General features: G+C 35.0%; 1 protein-coding gene across 7 annotated transcripts; it reads left to right on the top strand.

Moving 5' to 3' along the window:
• Positions 1–368: 368 nt before the first annotated feature.
• LOC136203725 (reticulon-like protein B8) lies at positions 369–3,968 on the top strand. 7 transcript variants are annotated; one of them, XR_010674969.1, is made up of 7 exons: positions 369–502; positions 2,089–2,247; positions 2,334–2,514; positions 2,619–2,760; positions 2,910–3,072; positions 3,181–3,250; positions 3,469–3,536. XR_010674969.1 is itself a non-coding variant. In XM_065994955.1 (7 exons), the coding sequence occupies exons 1-6, from the start codon at positions 376–378 to the stop codon at positions 3,654–3,656; spliced, it is 867 nt and encodes a 288-aa protein (XP_065851027.1). In that variant the 5' UTR covers positions 369–375; the 3' UTR covers positions 3,657–3,665; positions 3,845–3,968. The 7 variants fall into 7 exon arrangements, 5 of the variants coding, with proteins under 5 accessions (XP_065851027.1, XP_065851021.1, XP_065851014.1 ...); XR_010674970.1 differs by having other exon boundaries at positions 2,888–3,072; XM_065994955.1 differs by lacking the exon at positions 2,910–3,072 and adding an exon at positions 3,845–3,968 and having other exon boundaries at positions 3,469–3,665.
• Positions 3,969–13,388: the final 9,420 nt, after the last annotated feature.

Raw genomic sequence — 13,388 nt, 5'->3', positions numbered from 1 at the left:
AGACAGGCTGTTTGTCTTAAGAGTCAGAATCTCATTAAAGCCATCTTGAGGCTTCGTCCTGCCTTCGATTCTCTTACCTTCTCCCATATTTATAGGGAGCAAAACTGCGTGGCGGATCGCTTGGCAGTTGCTGGGCATGGGGGGATGTTAGGTGTTTCTACCCTTTCCGTTCCTCCTTCTTTTCTGTTACCTTCTCTTCTTGAGGATAGGATTGGGGTCAGTCTTCCTAGACTGATCCCGGGTTAGGTTTTTGTTTGTTTGTTTTTTTTCTTCCCTTCTTACCAAAAAAAAAAAAAAAAAAAAAAAGAAAAATAATAGAAAAAACCAGAGTCGGACAAAAGTCATGCACTTGACCTTATAATTGTAAATTTAGAAATGGTTTCTTTATTTCATTCCGTGCAAGTAATCAAAACCCAACCTCCTTCGGTTATCTTTTGTTACTTAAAAACGCATAATCTCTGTCCAAATTCAGCCTTCCATTTTGCCCCGAGATCTCCTGTTGGTACTGCTCTTCACACTTTTTTTTTTTCATTTCCTGTTCTATGCCTTTACTTGCCTCAAACAGTTCAGTTCAGTTATATTTTTCTTTTTGGGTTATTGTTTCTGTTAACCTTTCCTTGTCTATTTTGTTAGATTGTCTCGTTTTGTAGTCACAATTCCATTTTTTGTTGTGTTTCTGGCATGTTGATGATGAACGAGTTTCTTGGGGAGTCGTGCTTGACCTTTCTAGATTCACCTTTACTGTTCTTCCTCTTAGTCTTAGTAGTGCCGAATTTGCCAGCTATCGAGGAATAATTGAGAGGAAAATTAGGATGGGTAAGCTACTGGATGTTGTTAGATGACTGAGCAAATGGGTAGTTCTAACGGAATTGACTACTTAGATTATTAGAAGATTACAACAAGTATTATTGCGTTTGTGAATTCTTGGTTTTTGAATTTGAAAGAGATGCGAAATTGAATTAGAACTGAATGAAGAACGTTACAGGTAATTGAGGAATGATTATTCTTTCAATTTTTACAAAAGGAACAAAAAAAAAGTTATATGGCAACATTATATGTTTCATTAGGTGAATATTCTGATCCTATTTTGTTTGTGGTTCCTATTCAACACTGTGATTTAACACCTACCCCACTTTTCCATAGATTTTGACAGTATTCAACTTGCCACTGCCAGGGATGAGATGCCATTGACTACTGAATATATAGAAAACGTAGTTAATACAAGAGTAATTAGTGAAAAATGACCATGTCTTGCGTGGTATTAATTCTAGCACCATGATGCTGAGTAGATTGATTTTTTTTCTTAGATTGCTTGTATTAGTTGATTTTCTCTTCCATAATTTTTATTAACTTTCATTTAAACTTGTACTCAAGACTAATGGTAAAGATCTTATTGAAGAGAGTAATCATCTTATTGAAAGCGACTTTGTGGAATTAATCAGATTAGACAATAGATGAACAGTTCCTATTGCTCAAGAATTCATATATTTGCTGTTTTCCAATTAAATTATTCAATAGGAACTTTCAACATTGTAAACTAGTGTTCTCATGTGTTTTCATTTAGTATATAGCGCCTTAACGGACAGAGAATGTTTAAAGAGCCAATAGCTTATGAATTCTGGATTCTTTTATATCTGGCATTTCTTCTGTGATTATTCAAATTGAAAGTATGGAATCATTCAACAATTTGTGCTCAACCCACATCTAATATTTCTTCATTTTTTTTTGCTGTTATAACTCTTGCTCAATGATATTACCACTATTCCTTAATTCAGGTGCAAGTACCTATTCAATTTCTGTGTATGGGCTTAATAGGTACAATTAGGTGGCATATACCCTAACCCTAAATTAAGTTTGATAGGTTTTGCATTACATGCTTAATGAGTTCATCTACCCATTTAAACAATCTTATGATATCGTTCTGTTTTTTTTTTCCTCCGTAGCAGTTTTCACCTTACTTCCTATCACTTCTTTTATTGTTATTCCCCCCCTCTTTTTTTAGTTCTCTTTTTGTAGAAATCCTTCAGTTTTTATTTGGCATGCAGTGGTTTTCTTTTGGAATTGCAATCATGGCTGACAAAATTACAGCGGAGAAACTTTTAAATAATCTGGCAGCCCTTGCTGACAGTATTCCAAGGCAGAAATCTGTTTCTTTTTTTGAGGAAGAGACGAGCTCAGTAACTTATCGTTTGAATAGGTTGTTCGGACGCCAGGAGCCACTTCACCTTCTTCTGGGTGGCGGAAAATGTATGATTACTCTCTTTGTCAAAAAATCCCCATACTTATAATACACTTTAAACTCTCTTATCAGTTTATCCACCAAAATCTTGTAGCTGCTGATGTGCTCTTATGGAGGAATAAGAAGATCTCAGCTAGTGTGGTAACTGGTGCAACAGCCATCTGGGTACTATTTGAATGGCTTAATTATCATTTTCTGACACTTGTATGCTTTGGACTAGTTCTTGGTATGCTTGCTCAATTTGTTTGGAGAACGGCTTTGGGATTATTAAACAGGTAAGTAAAGTCAGGTCGCCTTCTGTTTTTGCTGTTTCTAGTGGTAATGGTTTACAGTTTCGATGAATTTCAGTTTCTCGATCAGAAATTATTTATGATATCAGGTCCTCCCCCAAGGTGCCCCGCTTTGTGCTGTCTGATGATATATTTGTCAATATTGGAAGAACGATTGGAGTGGAGGTTAACCATGCTTTAAAGTTGCTTCAGGATGTATCAACTGGAGGAAATCTGAAACAATTTCTTGTGGTAAGTTCGACATATGAAACTTCCTAATATAATATTGTGTTTTGAATCTGAGTTCCGACAATGTTTGTGAAACACTGACACAATGAATGGATTGACAACTATTATGAAATGGATTTTGCTTTTGAAGAATTAACTGTTTTTTGGAGTAGCACAAATGATGAGGACATAGTTCCATAAGATGAATTACTGCAATGAAAGGAATATTGGTGAAAAAAAAGAATAGCAGAAAGTAAATAAAAATATTGCTCAAGATGCAGAAGTTTATCCACGTTTCCTTTTTTTTCCTCCAAAAATTTAAGAGATGTAGAAAAGGTAAAGGTAAACAATAATTCTTCCAAATTAAATATGGACATCTGAAAAAAGATTATATAAGAGGCTCCAGATTATGAGTAATTGATACCTAGTAAGGAACTTTGTCAGGTTATAGCAAGCTTGTGGGCTGCTGCTGTCATTGGGAGCTGGTGCAATTTCCTAACAGTTTTCTATATTGGTGAGTTTGCAAATATTTATTACAGTAAAGTTTTCAGATTTCGCGTACAACATTTTGCTTATTAGTAATGGTAATGCTTCTCACAAACATGTGATAATGCACATATGGATTCATCCATAAACCTTTGCGTAGTTCCCAAAAAAGCAATAGAGAAAATGAAAGATGCTATGAAAATCAATATTTATTGAAGTAATTCTGAAACATTGTTTTTGTTAAAGGTTTTGTGGCTGCTCACACATTGCCAGTATTATATGAGAGGTATGAAGATGAAGTAGATGACTTTGTGTACAAAGTATTTGAACAGTTGAAGGGCCATCACAGTAAACTGGGTCATTACAGTAAACTGGTTGCTGGTCTTCTTAGTAAGATCCCAAAGGGGAATCTCAGAGGGAAGAAACATCAATAAATTCATTCAGTGAGTCCTGAACTGAGTGAGTGTTCCATTTTTTAAATTAATATTAAAAATGAAATGCAATGTAATGTAGTTGATTGTGTAATATCTTAAATTAAAGTCAACCAGTATCCCTAGAAACATACATTGATTTCCAATTTAGTTATTGGATATAACATTGTCATAATTCTGAAAATGGGCAGATGGTGAGGACTGTATGCAATAACTGAATTGAGGATCATGCCTGGTTGTAAAGTTTATGGATTCATTGCAAAGGTGACTGTTCAGAGTTGTTTAAGGGTTGGGGAAATCACCATCTCTGCCTTCTTTTCAAGTTCCATTCCTGTTACCGTGGTTTTAGAATATGCCCATTTCATCCTTGATTTTGTCGATTTTTGCGAGTGTGCCAAGCTGATTCCTAAATTAATTTTTAGGTTTTTTTTTTTTAATTTTCTGATTTCTAAAAAGTAAATAATTGATAAAAGATTCAATGACTAAAAGATCTTTCTTAGGTTCTTAGCTCCACTAAAAAGTTTAACTAACTTAAATAATGTTCACCAAATTAAACTCAAACATAAGGATTTGTTGGGATATCTCCCAAAATCCCACATTGGTTAAAAGTGTTGTAAAGGGATGTGTGAATCCCACATTGCTTAGAAATAAGGAAGTCAAGAGGGAGTTCTCTTATAAATAGGCTTTAGGCCTTTAGTTGATGTATTCCACATTCTCAAGGCTAGTTAACTAGGAGGTGTAATTTAGGGTTTGAGTTTGTGTGAGAGAGCAAGGGTTTTTATCTCTTGTTAAAGAGGTTTCCATGCTAAAATTTTTGTGTGCCTTTATTGCTTTTCTCTATTATTTCTTTGTGTGGGTGTGTGTTTATTTGTTTGGCCCCAACAAAGTGGTATCAGAGCCGAGGTTTGGCCTAGGGAGGGTATATAATAGAGGAAGAGCATAAGTCGAGCTGTACAGAAGATGTCGTCTACAACGTTCAAGTATGAGATTCCGCTCTTTGATGGAAAGAGTAATTTCACGTTGTGGCAAAGTACGATTCAAGACTATTTGGTGCAGCAGGGTCTTGACATCGCGTTAGAGAAGAAGCCCGACGGTATGAAAGATACTGAATGGAGTACGATTCAGAGGAAGGCTGTCAGCACTATCAGGTTAGCCCTTGCTCCCCAAATTAAGATGACTGTGTTGACGGAGACATCTCCGAAAGAGTTATGGAATAAGTTGGAGAGCACTTATTTGTCGAAGTCATTGGTTAGCCGATTGTGTCTGAAGATGGATCTGTACACACTCAGAATGGAACATGGAGGTAATATTCTTGACCACATTAATAATTTTAATCAATTGGTGTGTCAGTTATTGAGTATTGGAGAGAAGATTGAGGATGAAGAGCAGTCGTTGCTCCTGTTAGCTTCTTTGCCTAGATCTTTCAAATCGTTAGTGCAAACGATGTTAGTCGGGAAGAACACGTTGCAGCTAAATCATGTGATGGCGGCTTTGAAAGAGAATGAGAAGATGATGCGAGAAGATGACAGTTGTCCCAAGATACTCACAGTTGGAGAGAGTGGATAAAGGGGGAGGAACCATAGGAAGAGTGACCGTGGCGGGAGATCAAGATCTCGGCAAAAGGATATGAGTACTGTTGAGTGCTTTTATTGTGGTGAATCAGGTCACATGCAATCCCGTTGCCCACAGTTTAGGGAGGACTTGAAGAGTCTACGGAAGGGTAATGGTAAAAATGGTAATGTGGTTGAAGATCATGATTTTTTATTGACTACTGCGGATGATCTTGTTGAAGATCATTCTTATTGGGTGTTAGATTATGCTGCTGATATTCATATTTGTAGAGATCGAGCTTGTTTTGACACTTTACAGGTTGATGGAGATTTTTGCTACAATCGGAGTGGGAGCAATTCGAAGATGAAGATTGAAGGCGTCGGAAGAGTCCGCCTGAACCTCTACAATGGTGTTGTCAAAACACTTGCTGATGTGAAGTTTGTGCCTAGTGCTAGAGCCAATATAATTTCGTTGGGAGAGTTGGCTTCACGTGGGTACAAATATGTTGGAGCCGGCAAGTTTTGTAAAGTGTTCAAAGGTGGAAGCTTGATATTGCAAGGAATGAAAAGAGGGAAACAGAGTTATTATCTGGATGGATGTTCCCTTAGCAGAATGAAGAAAAAGAAGATTGCAAAGAGGGTTCAGTTTTCTGAAGATGTTGAGATATATGGGGATTTGGGTCGAGGGAGGATTTGTTGGGATATCTCCCCAAATCCCACATTGATTAAAAGTGTTGTAAAGGGATGTGTGAATCCCACATTGCTTAGAAATAAGGAAGTCAATGGAGAGTTCCCTTATAAATAGGCTTTAGGCCTTTAGTTGATGTATTCCACATTCTCAATGCTAGTTAACTAGGAGGTGTAACTTAGGCTTTGAGTTTGTGTAAGAGAGCGAGGGTTTTTTTGTTACAGTTTTATCCGTTCAAAAATTATAATCCTTTGATAGTGGAGATTTAAGAGGCTTATGGGTCCCGTGGTTTTTATCTCTTGTTGAAGATGTTTTCACGCTAAATTTGTTGTGTGTCTTTATTGCTTTTCTCTATTATTTCTTTGTGTGGGTGTGTGTTTGTTTGTTTGACCTCAACAGGATTTGATAAATTTTTTTTTTTATTAATTGTGAAAAGTTTGAATACAAAGATAGGAAATGAGCAAATGAATGGAGAACAATGATTGTGAACAACTGCTAATGAGAAGTATTAAAAAGAATTGAAGAATTAGAGAAATAACTCAAAGATTGTGAACAACTGCTAGGACTGAAGCTTCTGACAAGCTTTTAACAGTGTAATCAGATCACAGATTCGAAATATTTTAAAATTAGCGAGGAAAACGAAGCAATTGTATATGGGAAGAAGAAAAGAAAAAGCTGGAAAATGGTTGAAATAAGAATAGTTGAAAGAGAAGATTCGGAAGAGTCTTGAGTTTGTGATTTGTGAAGTTTGGTATTTATAGGTAAAATGCTTATAGAATTAGGCTCTCTTTTACTCCATTAACCCCATTCCTATGTTATGTGTCCTAGACTTTAGGAACAACAATGAAGCAAAAAAAAAAAAAAAACATCAAAATGGATAGTTGGATGGTTAGAAAAATTTGACTTAGGTTAAGACTACACTAAACTTGAAATTATCTTATAGTCCGCATATAAACACATGTAACTTGTGCGATAATTTTAAATTGGACCTGCAAAAATCTGAACAAAAATATACCCAAAAAAGTTTGTTTTTTCAGCCCTATAAAAATTGCTAAAAAATAGTACACTAAACCATGACTTCCTATTTTCCTCCTTTAATCTTTTCCATTATTTTTAATCACTTTTAATTTTATTCAATAAGAGACTCTAGCTTATATTCTAATAATTTTTAAGAAAATTATTTCACAGTCCAACTGTTGACCCCTTTTACATGTGTGAAAGGTTTGAAATTGAATTTTACACATGTATTTTTTTTATTTGATTTTTGCTTTTTTTTTTATTTTGTTTTTGCTTCTCTTTTTTTTCCAATGGATATAAAACACAACCTAAAACCCACTAAAACAACCTATTTATAAAAGCTAACAACTAAAAAGATGCGAAAACGGAAAGTAGAAAATATGAACAATAATTGAAATAGTTATTTTTTATTGATATATACACATGTCGATCTCGGCGAGATAACTGTCGTTCTAGGCGAGACCGATGTTGGAACCTCTTTTTTTTGTGCTAGCAAAATTGCCGACTTATTTTAACCACGAATGACCTTATGGAGCATGTTGTAAGTAACAAACTCATGTTATTGCCTCATACAACAAGATGCTTATCAACATTACTTCAAGAATAATATGAGTTTCCATGTCGGCAACTCTATTTCCATCGATGATGAGCAGTAACATGAGTTGAAATAGATTGATGATGAGCAGAATCATGGATTGCAAACTCCATAGCAAGCATATGTTCTAAAAAAATATGAGTTGTTGGAAGCATTATTGGAAGTGTTTGCGGTTGTGGATTCTTGTTGAATCTCTTTCTCTTAACTACCCACCTGAGTCATAATCACAGAAACATCGTCATTATGACTAAATTCCAAGTTATAATCACAGAAAATAGGCCTAATGTTCCTCTAGCCCCCTTAACTTGTCTGGTCATTTTACCCCTCCAACTAATCGAATGTCCTATTTACCCCCTTAACTCCGTAAAAATGGTATTTCTCACCCCCCTTAACTTGTCCAAATTGGTCATTTTACCTCTCCCCAACTCATCGATGTCATATTTACCCCCCTTAACTCCATAAAAATGGTATTTCTCACCTCTTATGATCATATTTACCCATTTAACTCCATAAAAGTAGTATTTCTAACCCCTTTACAGTGCAAAATTAATAAGACGTATTCAAATGAGTTTGAAAATATATTTTTTAATATCAACTTTTTTATTTTGTTTTAATTTAATTATATTGATCCTTCATGTGTTTATTACAATAATATTGTATTACAATGATTAGATGATCAAAATTTAACTAGCCAAAAAATTGAAAAGAGAATGAATGAATAAAAGATAAACAACAAGAACATTAATATATACAAATTAAAGACATTATATGTAAGGATAAGGTACCAAAATAGCTCTATGGTTTTTGGAAAAGTATCAATTTATGTTCCACATATAAAATAGCACGAATATAAGTTTAACGTTTAAAAAATGATATCAATTTAGGCCTCGATAACGGATTGCAAGTGGTGAGAAATACCACTTTTGTGGAGTTAAAGGGGTAAATAGGACATTCAATGAGTTGGGGGAGGGGTGTAAATGGACAAGTTGAGGGGGTGAGAAATACCACTTTTATAAAGTTAAGGAGGTAAATAGGACATTCGATGAGTTGGAGGGGTAAAATGATCAATTTGGACAAGTTAAGGGGGTTGGGGGAGCATTAATCCTAGAAAATATTGTTAGATGTGATTAAACAAAAAAACAAAATGAACACATAAAATATATGAACAATAAAAACAAGAAATTAAAGAACAGAGTTAGACAAATTTGTGGCATGTATTAGCAGTCTTGTTAAGATAGATTTAGTCTCTATTGATGATCGTCTCCCACAACAGATTACGCAAGAAAACTCTTACTATGTGTAAATTCATTATCACAGAAGCAGGAAAACAAGAACAATATAAACAGATAGAGAGCAGAAAATTTTAGAGAATATTTTTATTTTACTAGTACTTGAATTTAATAGTTCCATTCTGTATAAAAAGAACTAAAAAAGACATGTATGTTCACAAACAAACATGACTGTTCACGGATAGATACGACTGTTCACAAACGAATACGACAAACATGACTATTCATGAAGGAAGATGTTTGTTGGTATTTAAATTATTTCATAATTTTATTCATTTTTTCCAACAAATAGCATTGTCTTCTTGAATTCTGAAGCTGCTTCGTTATGTCTATCCCCCGAGTCATAATCATAGCAACTATATTTTTCCTAATTGAATTCTGAGTTACAATCATAGAAAATATCTTCATCTTCTTGGATTTGTAATGCTTCGTGGATGCCCCGTAAGTTAGAATTATTTGAAAGGTAACCATTCTCATGACTGAAATCAGGACTAAAGTCATAGGAGATATCTTCATCCTTTTCCTGTGATTGTATAATTGCTTTCTCGTCCATGTCAGGACTCATTATAAATTCCATTGACTTCAGGGGATTCACACCTATAGGAAACATTTCTAGAATGGATTCTTACCGAATCACTTCCTTGTCACTGCCCCCGAGTCAAAATCATTAGAAAAGACATCATCCTCGTGACTGAAATCAGAATTAAGGTCAGAGGAATAATCTTCCTCCTATTGACTTTCTGTTGCTGCCACTTCATCCAAGTCGAGAATCTCCCATGCTTTCATGGATTTTAGAGGAGCTAGAGGTGTGGGAGAAATCTCTAATTCTGTATCAGGCTGATTCTTTTCCTTGTGACTGCCCTTTGAGCAAAATTTAGCAACAGAGGCTATGAACATATCATCCATCTGCTTTAAGGATTGGTTCACTTTAGCAAAAGCTTCAAACAAATCCTTCATTCATCGTTTCTCTTCTATAAGGATTCAGTCTCCCATCCTTTTCAACAACTTGTACCGCTGCTCAACAAGATTGGAACCCTCGAATGAATTCATGTTATAGTCGATTTCAGAGTAAACGTAATTCTCATAGGTCTCATGATACGTTGGAATTGTGACCATGCTTCCTCTAAAACAAGATTGCTGATAAGGACGATAAAAGTTTTGGTGTTCCTTTATTTTACAATGGAAATCATTGCTCGAACAATAAAGATTTTTCTTCTGCAGATGCTCCCATATTTCAACATAGTTAAGACCATGTTGGCCTTCAAAAGAATCGTAGACTCGCTCCACATAGCAACTATATTGATTGTTATAACGTGATGTATCAAGAACATAAAGCACAACACTCACAGTTGATATCACATTCTTCATTATAAATATACTCAACATAGCCATCATTGTAACATCTAAAGACAATGTACCGATGCACCCATGCTACTGTTGTATTTACTATAAAATAACGATCTCGATTCAAACCACCAAAATACACTGATATTGTAGCATTCTTTGCATCTTGGTATGTTGTCCTAATCATGGTTGTATGACCTTGAATCCACCATTAGAATTGGAGTAGTCCCACCGAGCGCAACATTGTCAGAGATATTTTCATAATATGCCAATTTCAACCTTGATTTTGTCGATTTTTGTGAGCATGCCAAGGAAGCTGATTAAATTAATTTTTTACATTTTTTTTTTATTTTCTGCCTTCTAAAAAACAAATGATTGACGAAAGATTCAAGGCCTGAAAGATCTTTCTTAGGTCCTTAGCTCCATTACACAAAGTTTAACTAACTTGAGTGAGTGTCACCAAATTAAAAACAAACACAAGGATTTGATGATTTTTTATTTTTTTTATTAATTGTGAAGAAGTTTGAATACAAGAAAGGAAATGAGCAAATAATTGAGAAATTACAACAATGAATGAGGAATAATGCTTAACACGTAGTTAGTTAATGAAAGTATTTAAAAAAAAACTGAAAAACTTGAGGAATAGCTCAACAATTGTGAACATTTGCTATGGTTGAAGCTTCTGACAGTGTAATCAGGTCACAGATTCGAAGTATTTTTTAAATTAGTAAGAAAAAGGAAAGCAATTGTATACTAGAAGAAAAAAAATAAAAAAAAAATGGTTGAAAAAAAAAGGAAAGTTGAAAGAAAATGTTCAAAAGAGTCTTGTGATTTTTGTGTTGATATGTTGTCGTTTGTGATTTTTGTGTTGAAAGAAAATGTTCAAAAGAGTCTTGTGATTTTTGTGTTGATATGTTGTCGTTTGTGATTTGTGAAGTATGTATTTATAGGAAAAATACCAATAGAATTAGGCTTTTTTCTAATCCACCAATCTCATTCATATGACATGTATTTCTAGATTTTAAGAACAAGATTGAAGCAAAAAAAATATGGGTAGTGGGTAGTTAGATGGTTGGAAAATTTTGACTTGAGTTAATACTACACTAAACCCGAAATTATTGCATAGTCCGCACATAAACACCCGTAACTTCTTCAATACAGCTTCGTTTTACCTTCATGTGTAGTCCACAAACTCGTAAGATCCATAGGGACAATGGACCTGCAAAAATCTGAGTAAATCCGTGCCCAAAAGATAGTTTTTCTAGACCTACGAAAAATGCTAAAAAAAAACAACTAACTAAACCATGACTCCGTATTTTTCCTCCTCTAATCTTTCCAACTATTTCTAACCACTTCTAATTTTGTTCAATAAATAAGTTTAGACTATATTCTAATAATTTAAAAATATATATTTCATAGTCCAACAATTTCATATAATATTAATGCCTTTTCTTAAATATCACATTTTTTTTTAAATACTATATATGTTTTTTATAATTTTTCTAAGTCGTTATTTTCTTCCTTCTTTCTTCAACTTTTCTTGTTTGTTTTTTCCATTTAATGGTTCTATATCGCTTTTATTATTGTTTTCTCTTGTTTTATTATTTTTTATGGCCAATGTTTTTTTAGCTTTTCTTGAAATAATTTAAATAGAAAATTTATAGATGTTTTATTATTTTTAAAATATTCTATTTATATAAGTACTTTTGTATGAATTATCAATATGTTTCTTGATATGTTTCTTAAAAAAAATACATAATGAGAGAACATTAAAATAAAATAAATAAATATTTTGAATTTTGAACTAAAAAAAATGAAGATTAGGACAAAATTGTCTTTTGCTACATCATCACTTTTAATGATGTTTGGTCAATTATTTATTTATTTATTTATTTATTTTGGAGAAAAGGAAATTCATTAACTCATAAGCATGGAATCCTTACAAAGCATCTCAAGCAACCAATTTGGAGCCGAGAAGGAAGATACCTGATTAGTATTGAATCGGGATTTCGTGCCATAATATGTGCAGCCTCATTCGCTAACCTAGGAGAAAAAATCGTGTCTATTACTTAACAGGAACTTACAGTCCTGAATCACGGTGACAAAATCTGACCAATCAGTCGTAGCCGAATTGACACTTATTACTACCTCTTTTTTATCACATTCAAAAATAACATTTACATAATGAAGATCAAGAATCCAAAGAATTTCCTCCCGAAGTGCAAGGGCCTCCACAATGGTTCGGTGTAAACTGATAGTACCTTACTGTGAAAAGCCATGAACGAGCCATCTGAGCTCCTTAGAACCGCACTCATGCCACTTATCGCCCCCTCTTGGAATAACGTCATATCCACATTGCACTTGACAAAGCCGCTTAGCGGCTGCTGCCACCGTGTCTATATGCTATTTTACGGGGACCAATGCTAGGCAGCATCCGATTTTGGAGTTGTCACCATCTTGCAGCAAAGTTAGTTGCGGATCGGACCGATTGTGTCGTCTGCAGCATGTGTCCCTCCCAAACTAGTTTATTACGATGGCTCCATATGGCCCAAAGAGTCACCGCAATAGCCTCTACGACATCCTAATGTATGGACGAACAAATCTACAAAAAAAAAAAAACTTAGATATTCATGGCTAAACAGGGCCACACCAATCCCCATAATATTCCAACACTCTTGAGCGTACACACAGTCTACAAATAAATGAAAACCATGCTCAATATCCAACTGCCAGAACGAGCACTAAATGGGAATCGACACTCTCCTCGCTGCGAGTCTATATCTCGTTGGAAGACATTTGGTACAGAGTTTCCATATAAATGTTTTTAAATTTTCAGTGGAACCCTCAACGCCCAAAACTGGCTCGACCCGTAGCCACATCACCGACCCGTCGACTCTCCATTTGCGACTGATACCCAAACCGACAAGAGTAAACACATGTTCTCGTGTGATGCCAGAGAAAGCCATCCCGCATCTATCTAACTGGAACAACCATATTGCATATCGCTGTAGCGTCTGCCGACGTCATCCACGCCTCCATCTTACCCCATCCCAGATTCTCGTACTGGGTACCCACAACTCATCGACCGTAGCCTGTTTGTGGCCGTCTACTGCTGTCGGTTACACCTTAAATGAAGCAATTGAACTGATCCACGGGTCATGCCAAACCAATACGGAATTCCCATCACCTATCCTCTTCCTCACACCAAGCTCGATAACGGACATCGCTCGACACACACTCTTCCAAACAAAA

The sequence above is a fragment of the Euphorbia lathyris genome, chromosome 1, assembly GCF_963576675.1.
Source record: "Euphorbia lathyris chromosome 1, ddEupLath1.1, whole genome shotgun sequence".
NCBI classification, from domain to species: domain Eukaryota; kingdom Viridiplantae; phylum Streptophyta; class Magnoliopsida; order Malpighiales; family Euphorbiaceae; genus Euphorbia; species Euphorbia lathyris.
Note: the sequence above shows the minus strand (reverse complement) of the source record. Positions and strands in the feature narration are given on the sequence as shown.